General features: G+C 44.5%; 1 protein-coding gene across 3 annotated transcripts in view; it reads left to right on the plus strand.

Annotated features, from left to right (window-relative positions):
- Window positions 1–2433: 2433 nt before the first annotated feature.
- PRKCQ (protein kinase C theta) overlaps window positions 2434–22109 on the plus strand; it is a 64941-nt gene continuing 45265 nt past the window's right edge. Inside the window, exons 1-4 of one of the 3 annotated variants that reach the window (XM_065669477.1) lie at window positions 2434–2760; window positions 19917–20031; window positions 20125–20276; window positions 21372–21497. In XM_065669477.1, coding sequence (XP_065525549.1) covers window positions 21380–21497 — 118 coding nt within the window. In that variant the 5' untranslated portion in view covers window positions 2434–2760; window positions 19917–20031; window positions 20125–20276; window positions 21372–21379. Of the gene's footprint in view, window positions 2761–19916; window positions 20277–21371; window positions 21498–22109 lie in introns of all 3 variants that reach the window. The other 2 variants (XM_065669591.1, XM_065669510.1) reach the window with 2 other exon arrangements.

The raw sequence follows: 22109 nt of genomic DNA on the forward strand, positions 1-22109 counted from the left end.
AGGAAAGAAAACACTATGGCTTGTGGTGATATTTTCCACCAGAAAGGTGCAGCTTTAAGGGCTTTTGGTTTCCAAATACCTACACCCACAGGAGTGGCCTCGCCTGTTGTAGAAGGCGATGCCTGATTAGTTCTACAAGTTAAATGACAATAATAATATACAGTGCTTGAAGCATGTTTCAGTGGAAGCTCTGTGTCAACTGGGTAATGAATATGGAAGACACCTCCCAGACTACAGGGCTGTTGGTTCTAAGCAGGCAAAAAACTGCTGTGAAAAACAAGGGGAAAGTCTGTTCTCTGTGTCTTTGGTGGACAGGATTGAGTTGAAGATGTCCCTGCTCATTGCTGGGGGTTGGATTAGATAACCTTTAAAGAACTTTTCCAACCCAAACCATTCTGATTCCATATCTAGACATGGGCTTAAATCACAGCAAGGAAGGTTTAGGTTACACGTTAAGGGAATAGAGCTTTGGGACAGGATGTACCATGGAGGTACAAGAGGGACAGGATGGGCGAATGCCCCTTTCCTTGAGGCAGGCACTGTCCCGACAAGGATTTTTCCTGCTCTGAGACCTTGTTGTTGCACAGCCAGATTTTTTGCTAGGAGATAACTCAGGCCAAAACCTTTTTCTGCCCTATGCTGAGCTAAGTGGCCTGATGTGCTGTTTTATGTGATACACAAAAGTAATCCTGAGCCTAAATCTTTATTTGCAAAAGCTCCTGTAGGCAAAGTGATCCCCATATAACCAGCTGCTGTGCCATGTTCTCCCCCAGGTGGGATCTGGTATATATGGGGGGCAATATCAAGGGGATCAGGGAATGGGGGAAAGAGCTTGGGGCTGCATCACAGCTGGATATTCCACTATGATGCCTGAAGCTTGCACTTCACTAGTGTAAGTGCAGGTAGAAACAACGGTCCTCCAAACATCACTTTCCTGTACAAATTGTAGCAACAGCATCAGCAACCAGAGGAGATGAAAACTTAAGCTTGGGATGGGAATACATGGGATTTGAATTATCTACAGCTCACCGTTACCTGTGGAGAAAGAACCTCTTCTGAATGCTTGTGGTATCAACACATCTCTTGCCCCTCAAACATAATGGACTCTGATGAAGACAGGAAGGATGGATACATGAATTAATGATGTGTGAGCAATCAAAATGCAAAATCATCTGCCTCATGAAATGCCTTTTTCTCTCCTGCTGTTAACAGGAATAGGTATTATACTCCAATTGAAAATGGAAGAGAACCACTCTTTGAAAGCAATTCATTTCCCCTGGTTTCCAAAATCCCGGAATTGTTTCCCTTTGTCTTGCCTTCATTTTCTTTACTTTAATGCATACTTTACATTGTAAGGAACAGCGGCATGGGCAAAATTATCACAATGGTATTCAAAGAACCATCTCAGGTGTTTAAAGTGACCACTTACAAGGTCCTAAACCACCTCATTTGGATGAGTTCAAACAAAACATCTTCTACAGGTCCATCAGGTGGTTATTTTATGCACCTCTAATGGTGCATTGACCTTGTAGAGATTTGATTTGAGATTCTTCTTCATTAGAGCCTTAAGACCCACAGAAGGTACCTGAACATGGTCTCATATCTTTGATGGTTTCATCAGGGGTGTGAGGTACATCTGCAGATCTCCTTGCCATAGCTGTAGTTGTATTTGTTTGACTTAGCAGCAGCGAAGCCCACTAGTCTCACAGGTCTGATGTGCTCCTGCAGGACAGGAGGATTTCACACTGTCTTCTCCAAAATAATTTGGCTCCCACGTTTCTGGGGTTTCCTTTCCTTCTTGTTGCTCCCTTCCTAGGTTCCCCGACCAGTTTCCCCCTCCAGATTCACCTGTCCACAACCCCCAGCATCACGCCTAATCTTACAGCACAGGAGGAAGCCACAGGATTAGTGGAGCTGAGAAGATCTCCCAGGGGATGTCCTGAGCAAAACCTACCTCAAGCCCTGAAAAGGGTGCCCTGAACAGGTATTGCCCATCCCTCTTTCACACAACGACCTCATCTGAGACTGGGCCCGCCTGGATGAGAGAAGTTTCAAACACCCATGGCCAAGAATGTGGCACGATGGGACAGATGAACAAGAAAAGACTTCCCTACTGACTTCCCCTCTGCATCCCCCCGCAAACCTCCCCTGCCAGCCACAACAAGGCTCTGCAGCCTGAAAGCATCGAGTTTGTCCTCTTTATCTCATTCTCCTTGGCAAGCATTTGTTTGCCGAGGTTTCCCTGTCTACACAAGGGGTTACATGTGCCCAGCCCCAAGGCAGAGTCCCTCGCAGGACAGGACGCGATGCTCACCCCCAGCCAGCACCGAGAACTGTGGGATGGGACATTCTGGGGGCAAACAAAGGGAGGGAGCGCAGCGGGGTGGCGCCGAGGAGGAGGAAACGGAGGAGGAAGAGGCGGCGGGGGGAGTCCCGGTGGTGGCAGCGGGCAGCTTTGCGCCGAGCCGGGCAGTGCGAGCTGGGCTGAAGTGGGCTCAAGCCCTGCTGGGCTGAGCTGAGCTGAGCTGAACTAGGCTGTGCAGAGCTGAGCTGAGCTGAACTGAACCAGGCTGAGCCGAGCAGAACTGAACCAACCTGAACCAGGCTGCGCCGAGCTGAGCTGGAACGAACCAGGCTGAGCCGAGCCAAGCGGAGCCGAGCCGAACTGAATTAGGCTGTGCCCAGCTGATCTGAACTGAGCCTGGCTGCGCCGCGCTAAGCCGAGCTAAGCCGGAGCGGGCTGATCCGAGCCAAGCGAAGGTATTGGCCGCGGAGCGGTGCTGGGGGGCCGGGGGGGGATTACTCGGACGGGGCGATGTGCCGGGGTCAGCGGGAGCAGGAGTACCAGCGCCAGAGGGAAAGCCTGGGGCACCCCTTGGTGCTGCTGGCATTTCGTTGTACCCGGGGCGCTGCTCGGGGCGCTGCTCAGGGCGCTGCTTCAGCTGCCAGTTCTGGTTCTGTTACGGGGTTTCAAAGCTGCCAACTTGATAGTTAACCGAAGAGTTCTTTCTTATTTTCCCTTTTTTCCTTTCGCCTTAAATAATTGTTTAAATTACTTTCACGCTCTACACCTTCTGCCTTTTGCCAGTGTTTGTGGTTTCATGATCAGATCACTTTTTCCTGCCTTTAACAAAGTGTTGTTTTCTCCCATGTGCCTTCATGCAACACAGAGAGGGGAAAATGAGAAAGAAACGATGAAAACCATCTACAACCAAAGCGTTATTCAATAAACAGGGGAAAATATAGAGGGGAAAATAGCTTCCCCCGCCAGGTTCTGTGATGTTTTGTAGGTGTTTTTTGGTTATAGCACTATAAACAGCCAGATAGAAGTCTGGTTTTAGAGGTGATGCTGTATCTCAGTAGCTGGGTATATCATTGTCAAATCGAGTTCGTAATATGCTACACACCAGCACTGTGGTAAGTTTGAAAGAAGATCTGAGTGGTAAAGAGACAGGAGCTGCCTCCATCCCTCCTCCTCTGCGTAGTGTTGTGAGCTTCATTTACTTCTGAAGGAGAGGACACCCAGTCTGGCTGCTTGGTCTTGGGACCTGGGTTATGTTCCCTGCATGCACACTGAATGCTGATGAAGAACTCTTGGGTGCAATCAGATCATTTATAATTGTAACTACAATGCAGCTAACTAGTCAGCTGTGCTTTCCCATCTCCAGCAGTGTGATACTTCTCAGGGATGGAAAGCATTTTACAGGCTGTTTCTTAATTTCCACCCATGAAACAATAGTAACAAACAACTACAGCAGCTGAAAGCCACTAGGTTGAGTTGTGCTAATAGCAGATTATTTAGTAGGGTTATGAGGGCAGGAAGAGATAAAGTTTCACTGAACTTGCTATTAAAAAAAAAGAAGAACTATTTGTGGTGAACAGGGCAATGTTCTGACTTTTGTGTTTGTGACAGACAAACCCTTGAGGCCCTGGACCTGTGTTTTTTATAGTTCTCTCCTTTTTTATCCTTCTTTTTAATTGAAGAAAGGACTCCACATCCCAATTGAGGCCACCAGGTATTTATGAGTTATTCTTGGGGAATGTACTTCAGAAGTTGGCTCAAGGGACCAACAAGGAGAGCCAGCTCCAAGGAGGTTCCTGTCCCATCTGGCTGTCATTGAGCAGGGCTGCATTCACTGGAGGTATGGGATGGCCTCATAGGACAACTGCTGTCCTGCAGCTCACCTGCCTGTGGCTAAATGCCTGATCAGAGTTGATCTGGATCCCAGTGTGGGCTCTGCCTTTACCTCTTTATTGTTATCCAGACTGGACATGAGACTTTGACATCCATTCATGTGGAACCCCTCATTTTCCCCGCATGACTCTTTGGCCAACCCCTATGAGGACACATGACGATTGTAGCAAGTAATCTTGACTTGAAAGACTCCCTGCTTTGAGATAATGTCACTGTTGCCCTCACATAGGCAATCACTCAGTATTTAGACTTTCCCCTCACTTCTACATGTCCTTTGGGATTTGTTTCAAAGCCCTATCAAAGGTTCAGATCCCCCTTCTGTATCTCCATCTTACATCTCAACAACCCCCGCTGTGCCCAGGCTGGTTTTGTCATCATTCTGCTACACTGGGTAGAACTTTTCAGGTTCACAGGGGAGCTGTGAGCAGAGGGTTATTACACTGAGGGTGGAACTAAGCTTTTTCCCTATCTCAAGTATGTTTCCTTTCAAATAAAGCAACTCAGTTGACTCTCAGAGCTTCTCATTAATGCAGTGTGTGGATGCATCACATCAGAGGTGGAGGATCTCAAAGGAAAAGCTTACAGGGAAAGGTGAAGAAGGAGGAAGGAAAGGTGAAGAAGGAGAGCCCCATCAGCTTAGCTTCCCAGCATGGGAAGCTTTTATTGTTCCTCCTTGGGTTCTTTTCCAGGATATTCTCTGTATATCATAGAATCATAGAATCATAGAATAGTTTGGGTTGCAAAGGACCTTAAGATCATCCAGTTCCAACCCCCCTGCCATGGGCAGGGACACCTCACATTAAACCATCCCACCCAAGGCTTAGTCCAGCCTGGCCTTGAACACTGCCAGGGATGGAGCACTCACAACCTCCCTGGGCAACCCATTCCAGTGCCTCACCACCCTTACAGTAAAGAACTTCTTATATCCTTCCACTTTGTTCTGAAGAATATAACTCCTGATAGCAACTTTTTGGTTCCTTCTCTTATTGTAAGGGTTTAATTGCAAAGAGCTCTGCAGCAGCCTAAGAAGGAGGTAAAGTACTGACCACCTTTCAGGGCTTTGTTAGGAGCGCTGCTCTATAGGAACTGCTCTTGGCTTTTTACACATGTGTTTGTGGATGTAAGTTGAAACACTTGGCTGCAAATTGTGCTGTTGCTTTTTGCCAAAGCCAGGATTTCTGTGAGCAGAGTGCTGTTCTTTGCCCAAGCTTTGGAAAAGTTATCCTCAGTATAGAAGTCAATACATTAGTATGAACATCCAAAACCTCTGTGCCTGAAATCATCTATAGGACAAACCAGAGCCTTGATCCTGTAATCACAGGTACTTACAGCTTGCACACATGGTTACTCACGTGCTGTCTGCCTGTTCTCACATAGACATATTCACCAGGAGAAGGCAGTGTGTGTTAGCCTGCACTCTAACACGTGGCCTCCAAGTGACAGGTTGTTTCCATTCCGTGGTGTCGTTCTCTGTTTGCCTGCAGTTGCATCCTAACCAGAGCATCTGACTCCTGGTTGCAGGAAGGAAAACACTAATAAAGGTAGTGTAAGCTCCAAACCCCTCCTCTGTAGCCAATTGCAAAGTGTTTTTTGTGTTGTTGCTTATTTGTGTTTGGCATTTATTGAGCCTGTTAGAGATTTTTCATTTGTCACCACCATCCAGGTCACATCCAGCAGCAGGGATAATGTTTATTAACTTTAATGATGTGTGTGGAATGAGCCCAGATTGCTCTTCAAATTGTGCACAGCTTGGTTTCACAACGAATAACTTGTCTGGTTTGTATCATACCTTGTAGCTACTCTATTGCTTTAGAGCAGCTTGCTGGGGCAGAATTGTGCTGTCCCATTACGGGGCATTTTTAGTTCTAAATATGTATAAGAATCATAGAGTCATAGAATGGTTTGGGTTGGAAAGGACCTCAAGATCGTTCAGTTCCAACCCCCTGTCTTGGCCAGGGGTGCCTCACAGTATATCATGTTGCCCAAAGCTCTGCCCAACCTGGCCTTGAACACTGGCAGGGGTGGAGCATTTGCCACTTCTCTGGGCAACCCATTCCAGTGGCTCAGCACCCTCACAGTAATGAACTTCTTCTTTATATCTAACCTGAACCTTCCCTGTTTCAGTTTAAACCCATCACCCCTTGTCCTATCGCTACAGTCCCTGGTGAAGACTTCCACTCCAGCACCCTTGTAAGCCCCCTTCAGATACTGGAAGCTGCTCTGAAGTCTCCATGCAGCTTCTCATCTCTTTTCCTGTGTCTGCTGAATGGAACAAGTGTACAGCTGTATAGGATGTAGCCAGGGCAGGATAAAAGGAAATGGTGCAGCTTTCACATAACCGTCCCTTGTCTCTCTCACCACAGTGCCATGTGTGTGGTGCGGATGTCGGGCTCAGTTATCTCTCAAGTGAATTTCTTGATGGTTATCTGAGCTCTAAAGAGCCCTGAGATTTACATGTGATAAGCTCTACATAGCACTTTTCTGTGTCTTTTTTGTGAATGGTCATTTCCACATAGCATTTGACCTGTTGTGGGCTGGATTACTTCTCAGTTATTATGTCTTTGCCCTTTATTATTATTGCCTCTAGTTATTATGTCTCTTATGCCTCAATTATTATGTCTTTTAATTTGCTTGGCATTCATTCAAAGGAAGCATATCTCCTTTTCCTTATCACTGTCAAGTACAAATGTCCCACTTATCTCCAGGAGATACAACAATATACAGCATATATACAGGAAATAGCAACCCTAAAGACAAAGACATTTCTAGTTAATAAAAGAGTGAAAACAGGGATGTTATGAATGCTGTGGCCATCTGTGTATTGTTGTCAGTTGGATTCTATTGGTCCTGTGACTTCTGTTACATCTACTGAGCTTGCTGTTTCAGCAGGGAAGTGAAAGTGAAATGCTGAGACCATTATAGGGAATCCTGACCCTGCCAGGTCAATGGGAAGAGAATGGGGTGGATTCAGCTTTGTGCTGTGTCCTCTGCAATGCTTTTGAAGCATGGCCAAGTGGTTTAACCTATAGGTGTTTGACTGACACTTTGTCACTAAGCTGTCAGTCTGTCAGTCTGGACCTAGCTATTAAAATAGGGGTTAGACCTCCATGCTTTGCGTAAAGATTATGGAGAAAGTAGCTCTGAACTGCCTGGGAGGTGCTTGCGGACAAAGAGAGGCATCTCAGCCAGCAGAACAGTGTGAAAAACCTCATGATCTCCCCAAACCAGGCCCTGAGCTTCACTGAGCAGTGTTACTGTGTGTAGTCTTCAAACAAAGCAGCAGGAAAGATCATTCTGACTCATTCTGTCAGCCAAGGCCAGGGCTTTCCCAACATTGCATCAGATGATGACATTCCTTCTCCAGGAGCAGAAGAGACCCTTTATGGAGAAGCTGTATCTTTTATGTGTGTTTGCATCTCATCAGTAATGCCTGGTGAATACCTGGGTTTAGAGAAAGAAAAAATCCCTGCATCTCATCCCCACTGTTTACAAATTAGAAAAACAGAACAAGCAATTTTAGGAAGTGTTCTTTTTTTCCATGAGAAATATGTATTACTTTATGAAACCACATTGAAATCATCTCCTAGCACAGGCAAGGCACCAACAATGATGCATAATTCAGACAGTTTTCATCCAGGGTTGCAAAACTATGAACAGTTAAAGAATTTGATGTGACATCGAACAGAGGTGCCTATAGGAGATGGTTGGAACATCTTCCATGATATGTAAAGGTGGCAGTAAAAACCTTTCTATACTTAGCACCTTATAATTATTCACTAACATGACAGTAGGAGGACTCAGTCCATGATTATAACTGCCCTGACCGGGAGCTGAGGATGAGCGCATGAATGCATAGTAAAGTTGACCCTGAAGAGTTTACAATATGCATAACTGAGTGATAGTATAGGTAGCAAAAGCATGGTACATAGGCAAGTAGAAATGGTGAAAGAAGGAGACAGAAGGAAGGAGGAAGTCTTGCAACCTTGTGTATTGCAGGATCACAGCTCTTCATGGGCGCATTGACAAGCTCTGAGGTAAGAAGTTAGAAGATCAGAGTCTAAGCTGGAAGCTTCAGGGTTACAGATTCAGTTGGTTTTAAAGGTCAAGAGAAATAAAGGTGTTTTCCTTTCTAAAACACAGAAAATGTTTAAAGGTTTTTAGTTCTTTAATGGAAATATTTTTGTCCACAAGAAAACCATTTTCATTTGGAATGGTATTATTGTGTCACAGGAAATTAGTTAGAGATAGTATGCACTTTTCCATTCATTTGATTTCCTGGAGCTGCCAGGATGCACCATGGCCTCTGTACATGATGCAGAAAGGTGTTGGCTCCATCCCCAGTGTCCCTGGCAATAATATTCATGGAAGATGTGGCCCTTCGGATAAACCTGTTTGACAGAAAGGATGAGGATATGGGGGAACCTTTTGTATAGTTTCCGTGAGACATTACGGTACATTCAAACCATTTCAGACTTTGCACCTCGGTTTCCTAAAGCAACACCCATAATATTTTCATCAGAAAATGTTTTCTTTTTGAGTTGAAAAAGTGGTTTTATATCAAATATGCTGGACAGAATTGTCTATAGCAACAAAATCCACTTTCTTACCACCTGCTGCCCAATAGAAGGCTTTGTCATTTAGAAAGGCAGGAAAATGATGCTTGAAACTGATTTGAAAAGGTTATTCCAGGCACTGATGATAGCATGGGAGAAGATGTGAGTGTACCTCATCACAACAGCAATCTGGGGCAGGAAAAGCCCTTTGTGGACAGACAGCCTGAGAAGGTGGCACTGGTTACAGCGAGGTGGGTGTAAGACAGATAGATATATGGTGAGAGGTGGATGTGGGGCTGGGGAGAGTTAGTACATTCCTCTCTATTGCAGAAGAGTGAAGGTTTAAACTAGAGACTCACTTCTGTTTAGGTCTTTTCCTTGTTGGACCATCTCTGGGGCTAAGCAAGGGATTGGGACTTGCTGCCCTCTCCTTTCCGTTGTGCAGGATGCACAGCTCCACCTGATAGCTTTTGTGAGCTACTGGATGTGCTCCTGAGAGCATGTGCATCCCATTTGGCTGGCTATGCTAATAAAACAACAGGGCCGGGTACTGTGCTGCAGTCAGCAAGACCATTTAAGTGTCAGCACTGTCCCAGGTCAGGTTGTGTCCTGTTTGAACATTGCTCTGGCATGGAAACTGAGTAATAGCGTATGATAGGAAGTGTTCCTGTAGATAGGATGGACGAGGATCTTTCAAGGAAGGGAGATAAACCTAAGGGATGGATGTACTTCTGCTCTTAGGACCAGAGAAGGTATCTTGGTCCAGTCAGTGTGGGGCACGTGTGCCCACACACTGCTGGTCCCAACAGTAGTGGCTTCATTTCACAAGATCAAATTGCCTAGTTTGGGTTTAGTGGGACCCTTGTGACCATCACAGGACATAACCACCACAGGACATAAAGGAGATTCTCTCTTGCACTTAGGAAGGGATGTAGCCAGAAAGGGGTAATGAAACAAATGAATTCTCCTAGCAATATAACAAATTTGGGACCTCAGCAGAGGTGAGAGAAATGGCTCTTCCTGGTCCTAGTATGGATCTGCTCCTCACTCCTATGTCTGGACCAAGTATTGTGGACTAAATCACAGCCCTAAAAAGTCATTAATGAGGGCATAGACTCTTCTGGACTCCTCTGTTGCTTACCTTGGTAAGTACAAGGCATTATAAAGATCCAGGAACAGTACAGCAACTTACAACCCAAACAATAGCTCTAAGTCAAACCCAGATTCCTCTTCTGTTGTCATGCCTGGATAGCTGCTTGCAAGCAGCCACCACCCCCCCCAGGCCAGGAAGTGCAGTTCCTCCCTGGTATGTCACTGCACCACATGTTTTCTGGAAAAGCAAAGAAACCCAACAGTTAGAAGGGCTGTAGCATCACTATACATACATGTATTTACTGGGAGTGTCGAATTAATGTGGCTTGTCTTGGGGCCACAGGGATCAAGAGTGAAAGAGAATGTATTCTCAAAGCAGGCTGGCTGAAGGGCTTTGGCTGACTCATTGTTTTGTGAAGTTCTTCTGCGTTTTTATGAGAGAAGAATCCGTCTAACAAATGTACTTACAACAGTAAGGTTTTTCTCAGAGTATAGGTATGTAGTCTGCCCCTGTCTGTCCTCATTGATCCAGTTCTGGATCCAATTCTGTCCTTGGGACCAAGCATACAGTAGCACTAACCTCACTGAGAACTAAATGTTTCTGTCTGAGAGGCCAAATGTAAGCTGTAATTAAATAAACTGCCAAGTATGTGGCCTTTATTTTTTATTAAAAAGAGAAATGCAAGTGGCAGCAGGATTGTCTGCAAACACACACGTCAGGCTGAAGTAGCTTTCCTGAAACATGGAGTCACAGAATGGTTTGTGTTGGAAAGGACCTTAAGATCATCCAGTTCCAACCCCCCTGCTGTGGGCAGGGACACCTCGCTCTAGACCATGTCACCCAAGGCTCTGTGCAGCCTGGCCTTGAACACTGCCAGGGATGGGGCAGCCACATCTTCTCTGGGCACCCTATGCCAGCGCCTCAGCACCCTCACAGTAAAGAACTTCTTCCTTATTTGCAGGCTTCTTGGAGTTTTGCCTTGACACAAGGGATGTTCTAATTTGGCTTGGACTTCTAATGACACTGTGATTTTGTAGTAGCAGATAATGATCTTCAGGGATACTCAGGAACACCACAGCCAGCAACAGCTGTCCCATTAACGAAGAAGCCATCTAGCACCACAAATCCCCATGAACCTTCCTCCAGACTTCTGTGAGTGCATTAGGAGCAGAAACATCTATTTTGTTTCAAAAACTGAACTTACAGATGATTATGTTTTCAGTTGGATCCAAGCTTTTTCTTCTGAGGAGTTTTTTGATGTGGTCATTTGATTTTGCTGCGGAGTTTCTATGGGCTGAGGAGCCTCCTCCTCTTCTGATGTAAACCAGCAGTACAAGTCAGAAATAGCTGTGGTAGGGGAAGAATCAGTCTGAATGGAACTGGAGGCATTTTGGGTCTGATACATTGAGAACAGAAAGAGCAGCTGAGGCTTGTAGAGATTTGTTCTGGCTTGGTTTGTGAATGGGATTTAGACAAGGTCATACCCTACTTATCCATGGAAACAAGTGAGACAAATGCTGATGTGGGAGTCACCACGATTTGTCTTGCAGGACGGTGTGCGTGTTGAGAGCTGAATTTACCCAGGTTTCCCCCTCCCACCCTTGCAGTAATACTTGCTATTTACGTTTTGATTTATTACGTTGGTGAAATAGTAAAGAATGTACATCCTCCAGGTTCCGTTTTCAGGTCCCCCATCCCTTCCTCCCCCTTGTACAAGGGGAGGGTGTTTCTTAAGGCAACTACAGATGTTGTTACTAAAACCTCAGAGCAAATAAGGTAGAGAAGGTCTCTTGAAAACAGGTCTGTCTGCCCATCTGCATCAGAGGAGGGTTCTTCTCTACCAGGTATTTTCTAGTAAAATTGGAAAGGATGATGAATTGCCATATCTCATAATTAGAAAAACCAATTATACAGCTTATGTCAGTTTTGCCAGTTCATAGTTATTAACGCTGTCCTTCTGCTGTATTTGTAGACCAGATGCAAACCCCACAGAAAGAAAAATAAAAGTTTCAGTGAGTTTTAGTTCAGAGAATGGTATATTTAGGCAAAGTTCTAGACTAGGTTGGACAGAGCCTTCGGTAACATGGTCTAGTGTGAGGCATCCCTGCCCATGGCAGGGGATTGGAACTGGGTGATCTTAAGGTCTTTCCAACCTGAACCATTCTGTGTTTCTACGATCATGGTGTCCTCATCTTATTTGTCTCTTTCTGCAATACATGTGTTAGTTCATTTGTGCCTTGATGCAGATGAAGACCCATAAGCTGGCCTCCGAATTCACTTAGCTGCTGGCAGGTGAGGCACCATGTCTGGGAGCTATTCCCTCTTGTCTCAGAAGCCTAAACATCAGACAGACATCTCTACCTGAATTAGCTGCCTATTCTCTGTGGGGAGAAAGAGTCACTGGAGGTCACCGTGAGTTTGACCCATTTTAGTCAGCTACATGGAGATAATAGAAATTGAAAACCCAGCAGGTCTGTTTCTTCCTGTCTTTTGCGAAGAGAGCGTGGGGTGAATAGTCCATATGCAGATATATACAGGGTAGGCAGTAGAGTGAATTTCTAAAGCTAGGTGTCAGGTATCCCAGCTGTATGTTGCCATGTTTGGGCAAAGAGAAGAGGGGAGGGGACTTCAGTGTGTCAAGATCAATAGATGGACCCATAGCTCTGTGGGAGAAGTTCCTATAGTGTGGTTCCTGGGGACTGTGGTCCCTTTTGAGCAGAGGACGCCAGTAGCAGAAGCATTACCAGCTACAGCCCCATATGTTCATGGACCCCTTTTGCTGTGGTGGTGGATGAGAACTCAGCAGAGGGCAGTGGCACGGTAGACAAGGAGGATGTAGTGTTAATCGAATGAGCTTTGGACCACAGTACTGAGGTAAGCCTCTGAATTCAATCCTTTCAGAAAGATATGAAGATACAGATTGAAGGTGTCTCAGAAACCCACCTGAGGTTCTAATGCTATAAGCAGGAAGAAAGTTTTCAGCCTAACGGAAACAAGAGTTTCTTTATTTAAGTGTAGTTTTAAAATGAGCTTTAGTATGACTGAGGAAGAGGGAATTATATGTCAGAGATAATTGAAGCGGTGGCTGGAGTCCTGAGGCATTGGGAGTGGGAAGGAGATAGAGGTTGGTGTTGCGATGGTGTTGACAAGAAGGGGCACAGATGCAGCATTTTCAGAAGGGACAGCTGATATTGATGGGTGATTTTGGTGAAGCCGTGGCAGCAAAGGCTGATGGAGCAGAGAATGAAGCAGAAGCTGCAGGTCTGACAGCTTCTGTTGTGCAAAATGAGCGTTTCTGGTTTTAAGCTATTAGGCAGAATGAACATGGAGCTGTGAAGGTGTGGAGAAGGCTGAATTACCTGAAACATCTGTGGTACTGTTCTTTATAAAATGTGGGCTGAGTGTTCACAGGGTAGATATTCTCGCAGACTTACTGGAAGGACTGAGGGCAAGGAGAAAGCTCTGGACCACAGCTGGGCTCATGCTGTTGGTGTGCTTAAAATTAAGTTATCTGGCAGTTCCTATCTGCTGAGCCTCACAGGAAATGTTGAGTGCTGCAGAAGAAGGTGGAGAAAACACTAATTCTCCTTAAATAATAGTGCAAGCTCTGGAGAAACACGGGGCACGGTGTGGATGTCCGGTGTGGATGTCCAGTGTGGACTCCAGTTACAGTGCGAGGCTCCTCTGTGACAGATTTGGCCACGTTTCTAAGGATTATGTGATAACACGAAGCACTCAAGAAGCTTCGTTCCTGACAGATGGCTAGACTGACATGTCAAGGGTGATGTAGTCAGTCTGCCAGGAGGCAGAGGGATGAGCAAAACACTCTTTTCCAGTCCATTTCCATGATTCAGGGTCCAAATACCTTTAGCAGATGTCTGTATTGAATAGTGACATTAAATACCTCTACTGCTGACTGAGGTTGACCATAGTCATGAAACAGCGCCTGCAGAAGGAAGGATGTTAACATGCCCTGTTATGGTCCTGCCACCATCCTTGAGACTTTTTCTTCCTTAAGAGAAAGAAAATCAAAGACAGGTGCAGATGTTGGCACTGGCAGGAAGTTCGGTGCATTAACAACCATCCTAATGCAAGATGAAGTATTTGAGGCACACTCCACCTGTGGCATTGAAATAGAAAAACCCCAAACAAACCAAAAACCGAACAGAAAGACCATAGCAAGAAGTCTGTGAACCAGTGCCAAAATCATACAGAAACACAGGAACTGCTGTGCTAACGAACAAAGAGGCCGAAGGAAAGGAGATGTTGTAGCTACATCTCAGTTCAAAATGGTTTTATTTCCCTCGTTGCATTGGAAAGCTCTTTGAAAGAATTTTGGGTGCACTGTTTGAAAAACTGAGTGCCGTTGCTTCAAATTTGGCTTCTGTTTGTTAGAAACCAACTAAAAGCTCAGAAGAAAAGTTAGTAATAAAAACTGTAAATAAGTACAATAGGGATGGTTATTTTGAAAACCTTTCTTTTGAGCTTGTGTGGCCCAAGTGTTGCAGAAATGGAGTGATGCAGGAAATTACAGTAACCAGAAGCCCTCCAGAAAAATAAGAAAGTAAACCTCACAAATTGCTTTTAATGATCTAGACCTAAACTAATGTGAACACACACACATTTACAAAGGAGACTGAATAACTACATCTTTCTAATGGAACAGGTGAGTGTGCAAGTTTGCTCTGTTTCAGGACCACACATGACAAACATTCTTTAAATGGGATGAAATAAAGGGACAGGACCTGGAGGGTTTAATTCCAAGTAGAGATTTCATGGGTCTGCTCTGCTTTTCTCTCCAGTTTGCAGAAATAACAAGGGTTTTAGCTTTAGAAGTCTTGTGTCCCCAGAGATGTATAAATTCACGTTGTCTACTAGAAAACAAAAGGTTCATCTGAAAGAGATTCTCCTTTTGATGTAAGACTTTGGATACTTCTATTTGAATGAATCAAGTGCTGAGGACTAGCCCTGGGCATTGGGACCCTCTTTCCATTTCTAGAGGGACTTTTGGAGCAGATAGTTTTGGCTCCAGCCAGGCAGGACATCCCCACCCGGCTGTATTTCACTGTCTTTTCATGCTATTGTAACTGTTAGACACAAATGCATCTGCTCCTGGATCAAACCCTGTCTTTTTCACTGGACATTGAAACATCATGGTAGGACTGATCTTGGCCATCTTTGGGATAGATGTAATCCCAGTGGGGAAACAACAATTCCAGGATGGGATTGACTTAACTTATGTGAAATGCCTTCTTTAGGATGGAGTAATGCGCCCCTACAAGCACTTCTATCCCTTTACTGGATATGACAGTAGCTGGGGTGATAGCCCATACGTGCACTGCAGTTGTCTGCATATATTCATGGGAGTCCATCCTTCATCTCTTCGCTGGCAGCAAGGCTACAATTTCACAGTTTCGTTATCCCAACTAAAATGCGGTTGCTGCATATCATCTCCTGTGTCATCATTTCTGCTTAATACAGGTCCCTGCATCCATGCTGGGTCAGTCAGCTCAGCTGCAAACTAGCTTGTCAAGTAATGAAAGGAAGGGTTGCTTTTAGAGAAGTCTGTTCCCTGAGTCCAGACTATACACAGACACCAGGATGTGCTGGAAGAGCTTGGGAACTGCATTGTCAGATGAGGTGGAAAGCTGTACCATGTCTTTGTACATAGCCTGCATTTAGGTCAGGTTAAAGCAATTGTTATGCAGAGACCTAAGGATAGCAAAGCACAGATTCCCCTTTTTAAAACCCAGCTATACATGTATGTGCTAGAATGGTGTTAGATTCTACCCTTGAATCCATACATTTATGCAATGACCACTGGCATTCCTAGCAGCAATTGTCTGCATCTTCCCCATTGGAATGAATGCCAATTCTTCCACAGCTGTAAATCTGCTCATCTGCATTATCTCTACTGTAGCTAAATCAGATATAAGATCTGAAAATAGTCCTGAGGTTCAAGTCTTGGCTTGTGCACAACAAATGCGACAGGAAGAAACCTCATGAACTCAGCAGAGTCCAAACAGACGTGTTTATAGGTTATATATAGGAGACCAGGTCCTGTTACAGGTACATGCAGCGTGCTCTAAACATGGCATCACAAGATGTCCCAGAGGCTTTTAAAGAGCCTATTCCATTACAGAAAAATAAGACAGAAAAATAAATGGCTATGCAAATTCTTTGCCTTTTCCTTCGCCTTCTTTGATCCACACCCTTGTAAAAGGAAAATGTGGGAAGTGTTGAGTGGAACTCAGTGGGATTCTAAACTTCCTCCTTTGTGAACAGGCCAGTTTGATCTCTACTGAAATAATGGGTGACACAGGCACCCAAAATGAAAGTAACTCAAAGGAGTTATTTAGATCCCTGATTCTTATCGTAGAGTCTTGGGATATGAGGAGTCAGAGGGCAGAGACAGAGACTCCAGCCATCATTGCTGGCGTTCAGTGTTGCTCTTGAAATCAACAGGAAGACCCTGAGATGTGTTGAGTTATGCTCATGTGCAGGTCTCCACCAGCTATATAAACAGCTCTTTGCAGGGTCAGGACCTGCCTTTTTGGCTTGGAGATGCCTTTCAGGGGGTGAAAGGAAGTTCATCCCCTTCAGCTATAACTCCTTGTTTCTTTCCCTCTCAGTAATGCTGATCCTCAGATTATGAATTCATTTTGCATGCACAGTTTTGCCTCAAAAAGGGGAGAGAGCTGGAAGGATTCCCTCTGAAAATGAGAGGTTGATGACATTAGGAAAGCAGCATCTCAAATCCAGAACTACTTCCCCTCCCCTCAATTGGCCCTCATTCAGTAAACTGCGATCTTTGCTGTATCATTCATGCATCCATTTTTATTCAGGGGAGCAAAAATCATAAATCCCACTAAAGGCACCTGTCCTCAACACAGTTCTTCCGCTGATTTAGGAGCAGGACCTCATTCCTTCCACTCTCCTTAACCACATTTGATTAAGGATATTAAGGAGTTTATTACTTCCTGATATCATGTGGGACTGATTTCCATATGTTGCATCATCCTCTGGAGTGGGCAGAACTCTCTCTGCCAGCGAAACAGGCTGCAGCATGGCTGAACACCAATTAGTGTTTTACTGCAGGAGAGGTTGCATGTGGCCCTTTATAAAAAGATGCATTTCATCCTTAGTTTTTAGATAACTTATAGTATCCTTTCCGCTGGGAAATTAAGCAGACACTCTTCATATCCAGTGCAGCTGCTTCTAGTGTTAAATTGAACTGCTGCTATTAGAGCGAGAGGTTGCTGGAGCTGAGTTGTGTTGTTCCTTAATTGTTTATGGCTGTGGATGCAAGCCAAGTAGCAGTCCTGTAGTAGCAAACACTGGAGGTATGACCTGGAAAAGAGATGTTTGGGCCAAAGCCAAGGTGATTTCAGGAAAGACAGTAAAAGAGAAGCAGGAAACCAGTTATCTGTCTGATTTATTGGGCAGGGTGAAGGAATTCACCCCAGGGCAGAATGCTCACTTGAGGTTGGTATAACAGTAAACTGATTTTAGCTAGCTTTTATCCAGCCTTTCCATAGGCAAGACCTATTTGCTAGTGCCAGCACTGGGTGTGCCAAACCTACATGCTTTGCAGATGGGTAGAAAACAAAGTCTTTTAGATCTGATACAGTGCAGGGGATTTTTGGAAGTTTAATGGCTTGAGGAATCTGATCAAAATCTACAGTGAGTACTGAGTACAGTGGGTACTGTGTAAACAGATCATCCTCAGGCATTCCCCTTTGCTCTAAAGGAGAGAAAAGGTTCGTCACATGCTAATGCAGGGTCTAAAATGGGTCCTGCTCATGCTTTCTCTCTGTTCCTCTCTTTGGAGCCCAGGAAACTACTGCACAAAGAAACATGGATGCTGTACACAGCAAAGGTTAGGTGAGATCAGTCCTACCCATGTTTTCACAGAATCACAGGCTGGTTGAGCTTGGAAAGGATCTCTGAAGGTCGTCTTGTCCAGCTCTCCTTCTCAAGCAGGTCCACAGAGAGCTGACTGCTCAAGACCATGTCCGAACAGCTTTTTAGCTCCACAGCTTCTCTGGGAAACATCTTCCACGAAGTGCTTGATTGCACAACGCTAAAACGAAGTGTTGCACTGGAGAGGAAGGAGGGGGTGTCCAGCATTAAGACTGAGAAAAGTTTCAAGTGACACTGGTTAGGGGACAGATCCACAGATATGAACAAGCATCTTGTCACATCCAACCAGTGATTTTTGAAGCAGTGATTTAGCAGCACAAGATGCTTTCTGTTTTAACTATGTTGCAACTACCTTGATTTCATTGAAATGACATGATTTCCAACCCTAACCATTCTATGATGCTATGGCGTAATGATTCTATGAACGTCAGGCACAAGGCAGCACATGACACAGTACTTGAGCTAATAGCATTGCTACATATTAGTGCTGAAGAGTCATCATAAAACCTTCCTTTTAAAAACACTCATGTTCTTAGATCTCCAACATGTTGACCAGCAATTCTGGTTGGTACTCTGAGTTTTTAAAAGTTAGTTTTGAAAGTCCTCGGGAGGGAGTACTTACAGATCTCCTGCACTTCCTCCTGCTCCTGTCCATGGAACAATAGTTTCTTAAAGCCAGGAATATGGGAACTGAGCATTTGGAAGAGGATACATAACCTTCCCTTGCCCAGAAGTCACCAGAAGTAATAGTGGAATATGTAAAAGCAGAGAGAATACATCTCCATTCACACAAATAGGCATAGTGCAGCTGTAACTGTTGGGTCTTAGTCTTTGCTTCTTCTTAGCTTTCCACACATGCTACATTGTGCAGACAGAACATGCAACATGGATTTCCCTTCTGCTCCAGAGACCCTTTGATTTGTTTTTCCTTTTGTCTTTAGTCTAATGAATTGAAACAAAGGAAATGGATAAATAATTACATTAAACAGGGGGACATATATATACATATAGTTGTTCCTGTTAAAGAGGGGTTTTTACTTAACTTGATCAGATGTCTCTGCTTCTGTAAGTTTAGCTTTTTTGTGCCATGAACCACTCGTAAACCATTCACTGCACCTCTTAACGGAGCTACGTGTGCTTGAATACCTAAATACAAGGAGTCACACTGGAAAGTTGAGGTGTGATGGCACAAGTTACTGCCAGGGAGATTCTAAACGGACACAAGAGGAAAGTTCTTCCCAATGACAACAATCAAATGTTGGAATAATCTCCCAAGTCAAGCGGTGCATTCCCTGACACTGGACACTGTTAATATTCACCTGGACAGGGTGCTGGGACATCTAGTCTAGGCCATGCTTTGCAAGAAAGGTTGGACCACATGATCCTTGAGGTCCCTTCTACCCTGGGATTTTATGATTCTAGATGGCTTTCTAGAGTAAGTTCATCAGACACTTATCTAATGTGCTTCTGAAACAGCCCTCAGAGAGATGCCACCTTCATCCAGAGGAGAACAGGATTATCCTGATCTCCTTCATCCAGCCCCAAGTGGTGCTTTGTCTTCCCCAATAGCTTCTGTAAAATTCCAAAATGCTGATGTTTTCCCAATTGAGGGCAATGCCATATGCAGAGGGCCTTGGCCAGTCTTCAGAGTAAATATGATAGCTGCGGGTGGCTCATGATCTGCGCATTCCTAGGGATACATATTAGACATGAGCCAAGTCTTTCTGTCCTATCCTGTCTTCCCCAGGAACCTGGTGGTTTTCTTCTAAGTGCAGTGTCCAAGGTTTATGAGTCTTTGTTCTTTTCCTGAAATCTCAGGTCAGTTGCTAGCTAACCTATCCAGGAGCTGAAATGGGAAGGAGAGTTTTCCTATGCTGTATAGATTTGCTTTATTTAGGGTTACAAATTTAGGGAAACCTCTTGGGAAGCCTCCTTTGCTGAGATCTCTATCAGAGAAGAGCTGCAGTTGGCTGCACAGGCTGTGTGTTGCCAAAGTGTCAGGAAGTGCTGCAGTGCCAGTACTTGTGAATGTTAAGTCCAGAATAGTTGGTGTTTGAGTCCCTGTACTAACTGTACCTCTTTGTGTTCATTTTGTACAACAGGAAGAAAAAGATCTCACCATATCCTAACTGTTTTATGATTCTATATACAGGACAAAAGCAAAACAAGAACCGGCCACGCAGTATCAGAAAGTTGGTCTGAGTTTTACAGCCACCCCAGACTTTCGCACAGGGAGCTGATGGAAACTCATCGCTCCACACTGCTGGGTAAGAGAGAAGACACTCAAGCAAAGGGCTACGTCTTGGTTTCTCAAGTTTTCCTCTCTCCTTGATGGTCCTGCCTCCTGTCTCTTTGAACAGAGAGTCCAAGTTTTAAAGTCAGCCCAGCCAGAGCAGTTATCGTACTTCTTTCAGCTGAGAAAATCCTTTCCATGTTGTCCACCACTGTGACGAAAGGAGAAGCTCGTCTTGCCAGAGACTGAATTTGTCTGTCAGAAAACCACCGTTTTCAGGTAAGAAACTGTCCTTCCCAGCAAAGAATCAGACCTTCTTCTGTGTGAGGTTAGAGAAGGTGCTCTTGGAGCATTTTATGTGTAAAATGAAGAGACCTGGCTGCATCCAGCACCACAAGACATTTAACTTTTTGGTGCTGTAATTGAACAGTATATTGTCAATGTATTTGACAGGTAACAGCTAGTGATAGGACTTTTTAGCTTTGGTGGTCCAAGATATAGACATCTGCAGCTGTGTTCAAAGTGCCTCCTGCTACCCATTGACTAGAATGGGAGCCAGGAAAAACAAGCTCAGAAGCTGACACAGAAGTTGGGTCATAAATCCCAGTCCTTGGACCCAGATAGCACAAGGATGGGCACCAGCTACAGCAGTTAATAACTTCTGTCTTCACCAAATATTCTCTCTGAAAGAGAAGACCAACACAAAGGCTTGTTGTGCTTCTTGGCATCTTCATTTTGTATGTTCCTGTTTCCAGCTGCTTAAAATTATCCTAAGGTCCTTTTTCATTCCACTCTCTAGACAGTGAGGTTCATATGAGCTGAATTTTCTCTTTATAGCTTCACTTCTGAATATGGGTCAGCACCGAGGCAGTTGAATGCCCAAGATCATTTTCCTGCTGTATATAAATAGTACACAGCTATTTCACAGTTTCAAGTTCAGCTTGCAGGCTTCCAACAGCCTTGTGTTCCCGAAAGCCTTTCTATTCTCATCGCATTTGGGTTCTTGAACTCATGATTCAACATAAATTACAGCAGAGGTTATCCCAGCTAAGAAAGTCCTGATTTGGCTTCAGTGTATTGTCGTTCCTGATGACTGGTGTCAAGTCACCAGTACTCAGAATTGACATTGTGGGTCTTTCCAGCCCTGCAATGAGTTCAGCTACACAGCTGAGCTGAGTTACGCAACCTTACCCACATTGGGCTGCACTTGGTCAGTCCATCATCTTGCTAGACAGTAGAGGAAGTCAGAGAGTCTCCAGCTGGATGGATAACTAACGGTCGGCGTATTCCTGTCCGACAGAGATAAGAGGCTGGTTAAAACCAAGGGAATTTTTAGACTCTTCCCAACTGTCGCCTGTCTTCTGTTTGACACAGGACTTGTCATGTCTCCCTTTCTGCGCATTGGTTTATCCAACTATGACAGTGGCCCTTACCTGCCATCCCAAGGGGAGGTGATTAACCCATACTGTGCTGTGATGGTGAAAGAAGCTGTGGAATCAGGTAAGTGGGGAGGCGTTAAATATGCATGTGAGCTTTTATAAGATGTGTGTGCCTTACTGTGTAATTTCTAGTGCGTAAAAAGCATATTGATAAATCTTTATAATGGTTTATGAAGTGCTTTTCTTGTCTCAGTACAGTGCAAGTTTGGGTTTGTCATATCCTGAGATCAATCTGATTTTAAGACAAACAAATCTATGTCTTCAATTTGAGGTTATTATGAACTGAATTACAGGTCCCAGCATGTGACATAGCAGATGAGCTGAGTATTCGGTTTCACTTTTCTATGAGCAGTTGCTGGTCTGTCAGTGGGATACTGACAGATGAAATCCATGTGTCCTAGAAATATCCTGGGAGGCCTGTCTTTGTTTATTACAGGTTTTGAGGAACTGGCAGGTCCAGCAAATTCCATCATTTAAAACATAACAGCTCTCAAACAGCCCCAGTCTTTGCAGAGAGAGTTAATTTCTCTGCATAATTGCTGCACTATGTAATATGTACCTATTGTAACATGTTTGAAAGTGAAACTTCCTGCTAAGCTGTTTTCTGTATCTGGATGCATGGATTGTTCCTTTTTCCTGATTGAACAGTGCTGATGAGTCCTCATTGGGAAAA

The sequence above is a fragment of the Lathamus discolor genome, chromosome 1 (assembly GCF_037157495.1).
Source record: "Lathamus discolor isolate bLatDis1 chromosome 1, bLatDis1.hap1, whole genome shotgun sequence".
Taxonomy (NCBI): Eukaryota; Metazoa; Chordata; class Aves; order Psittaciformes; family Psittacidae; genus Lathamus; species Lathamus discolor.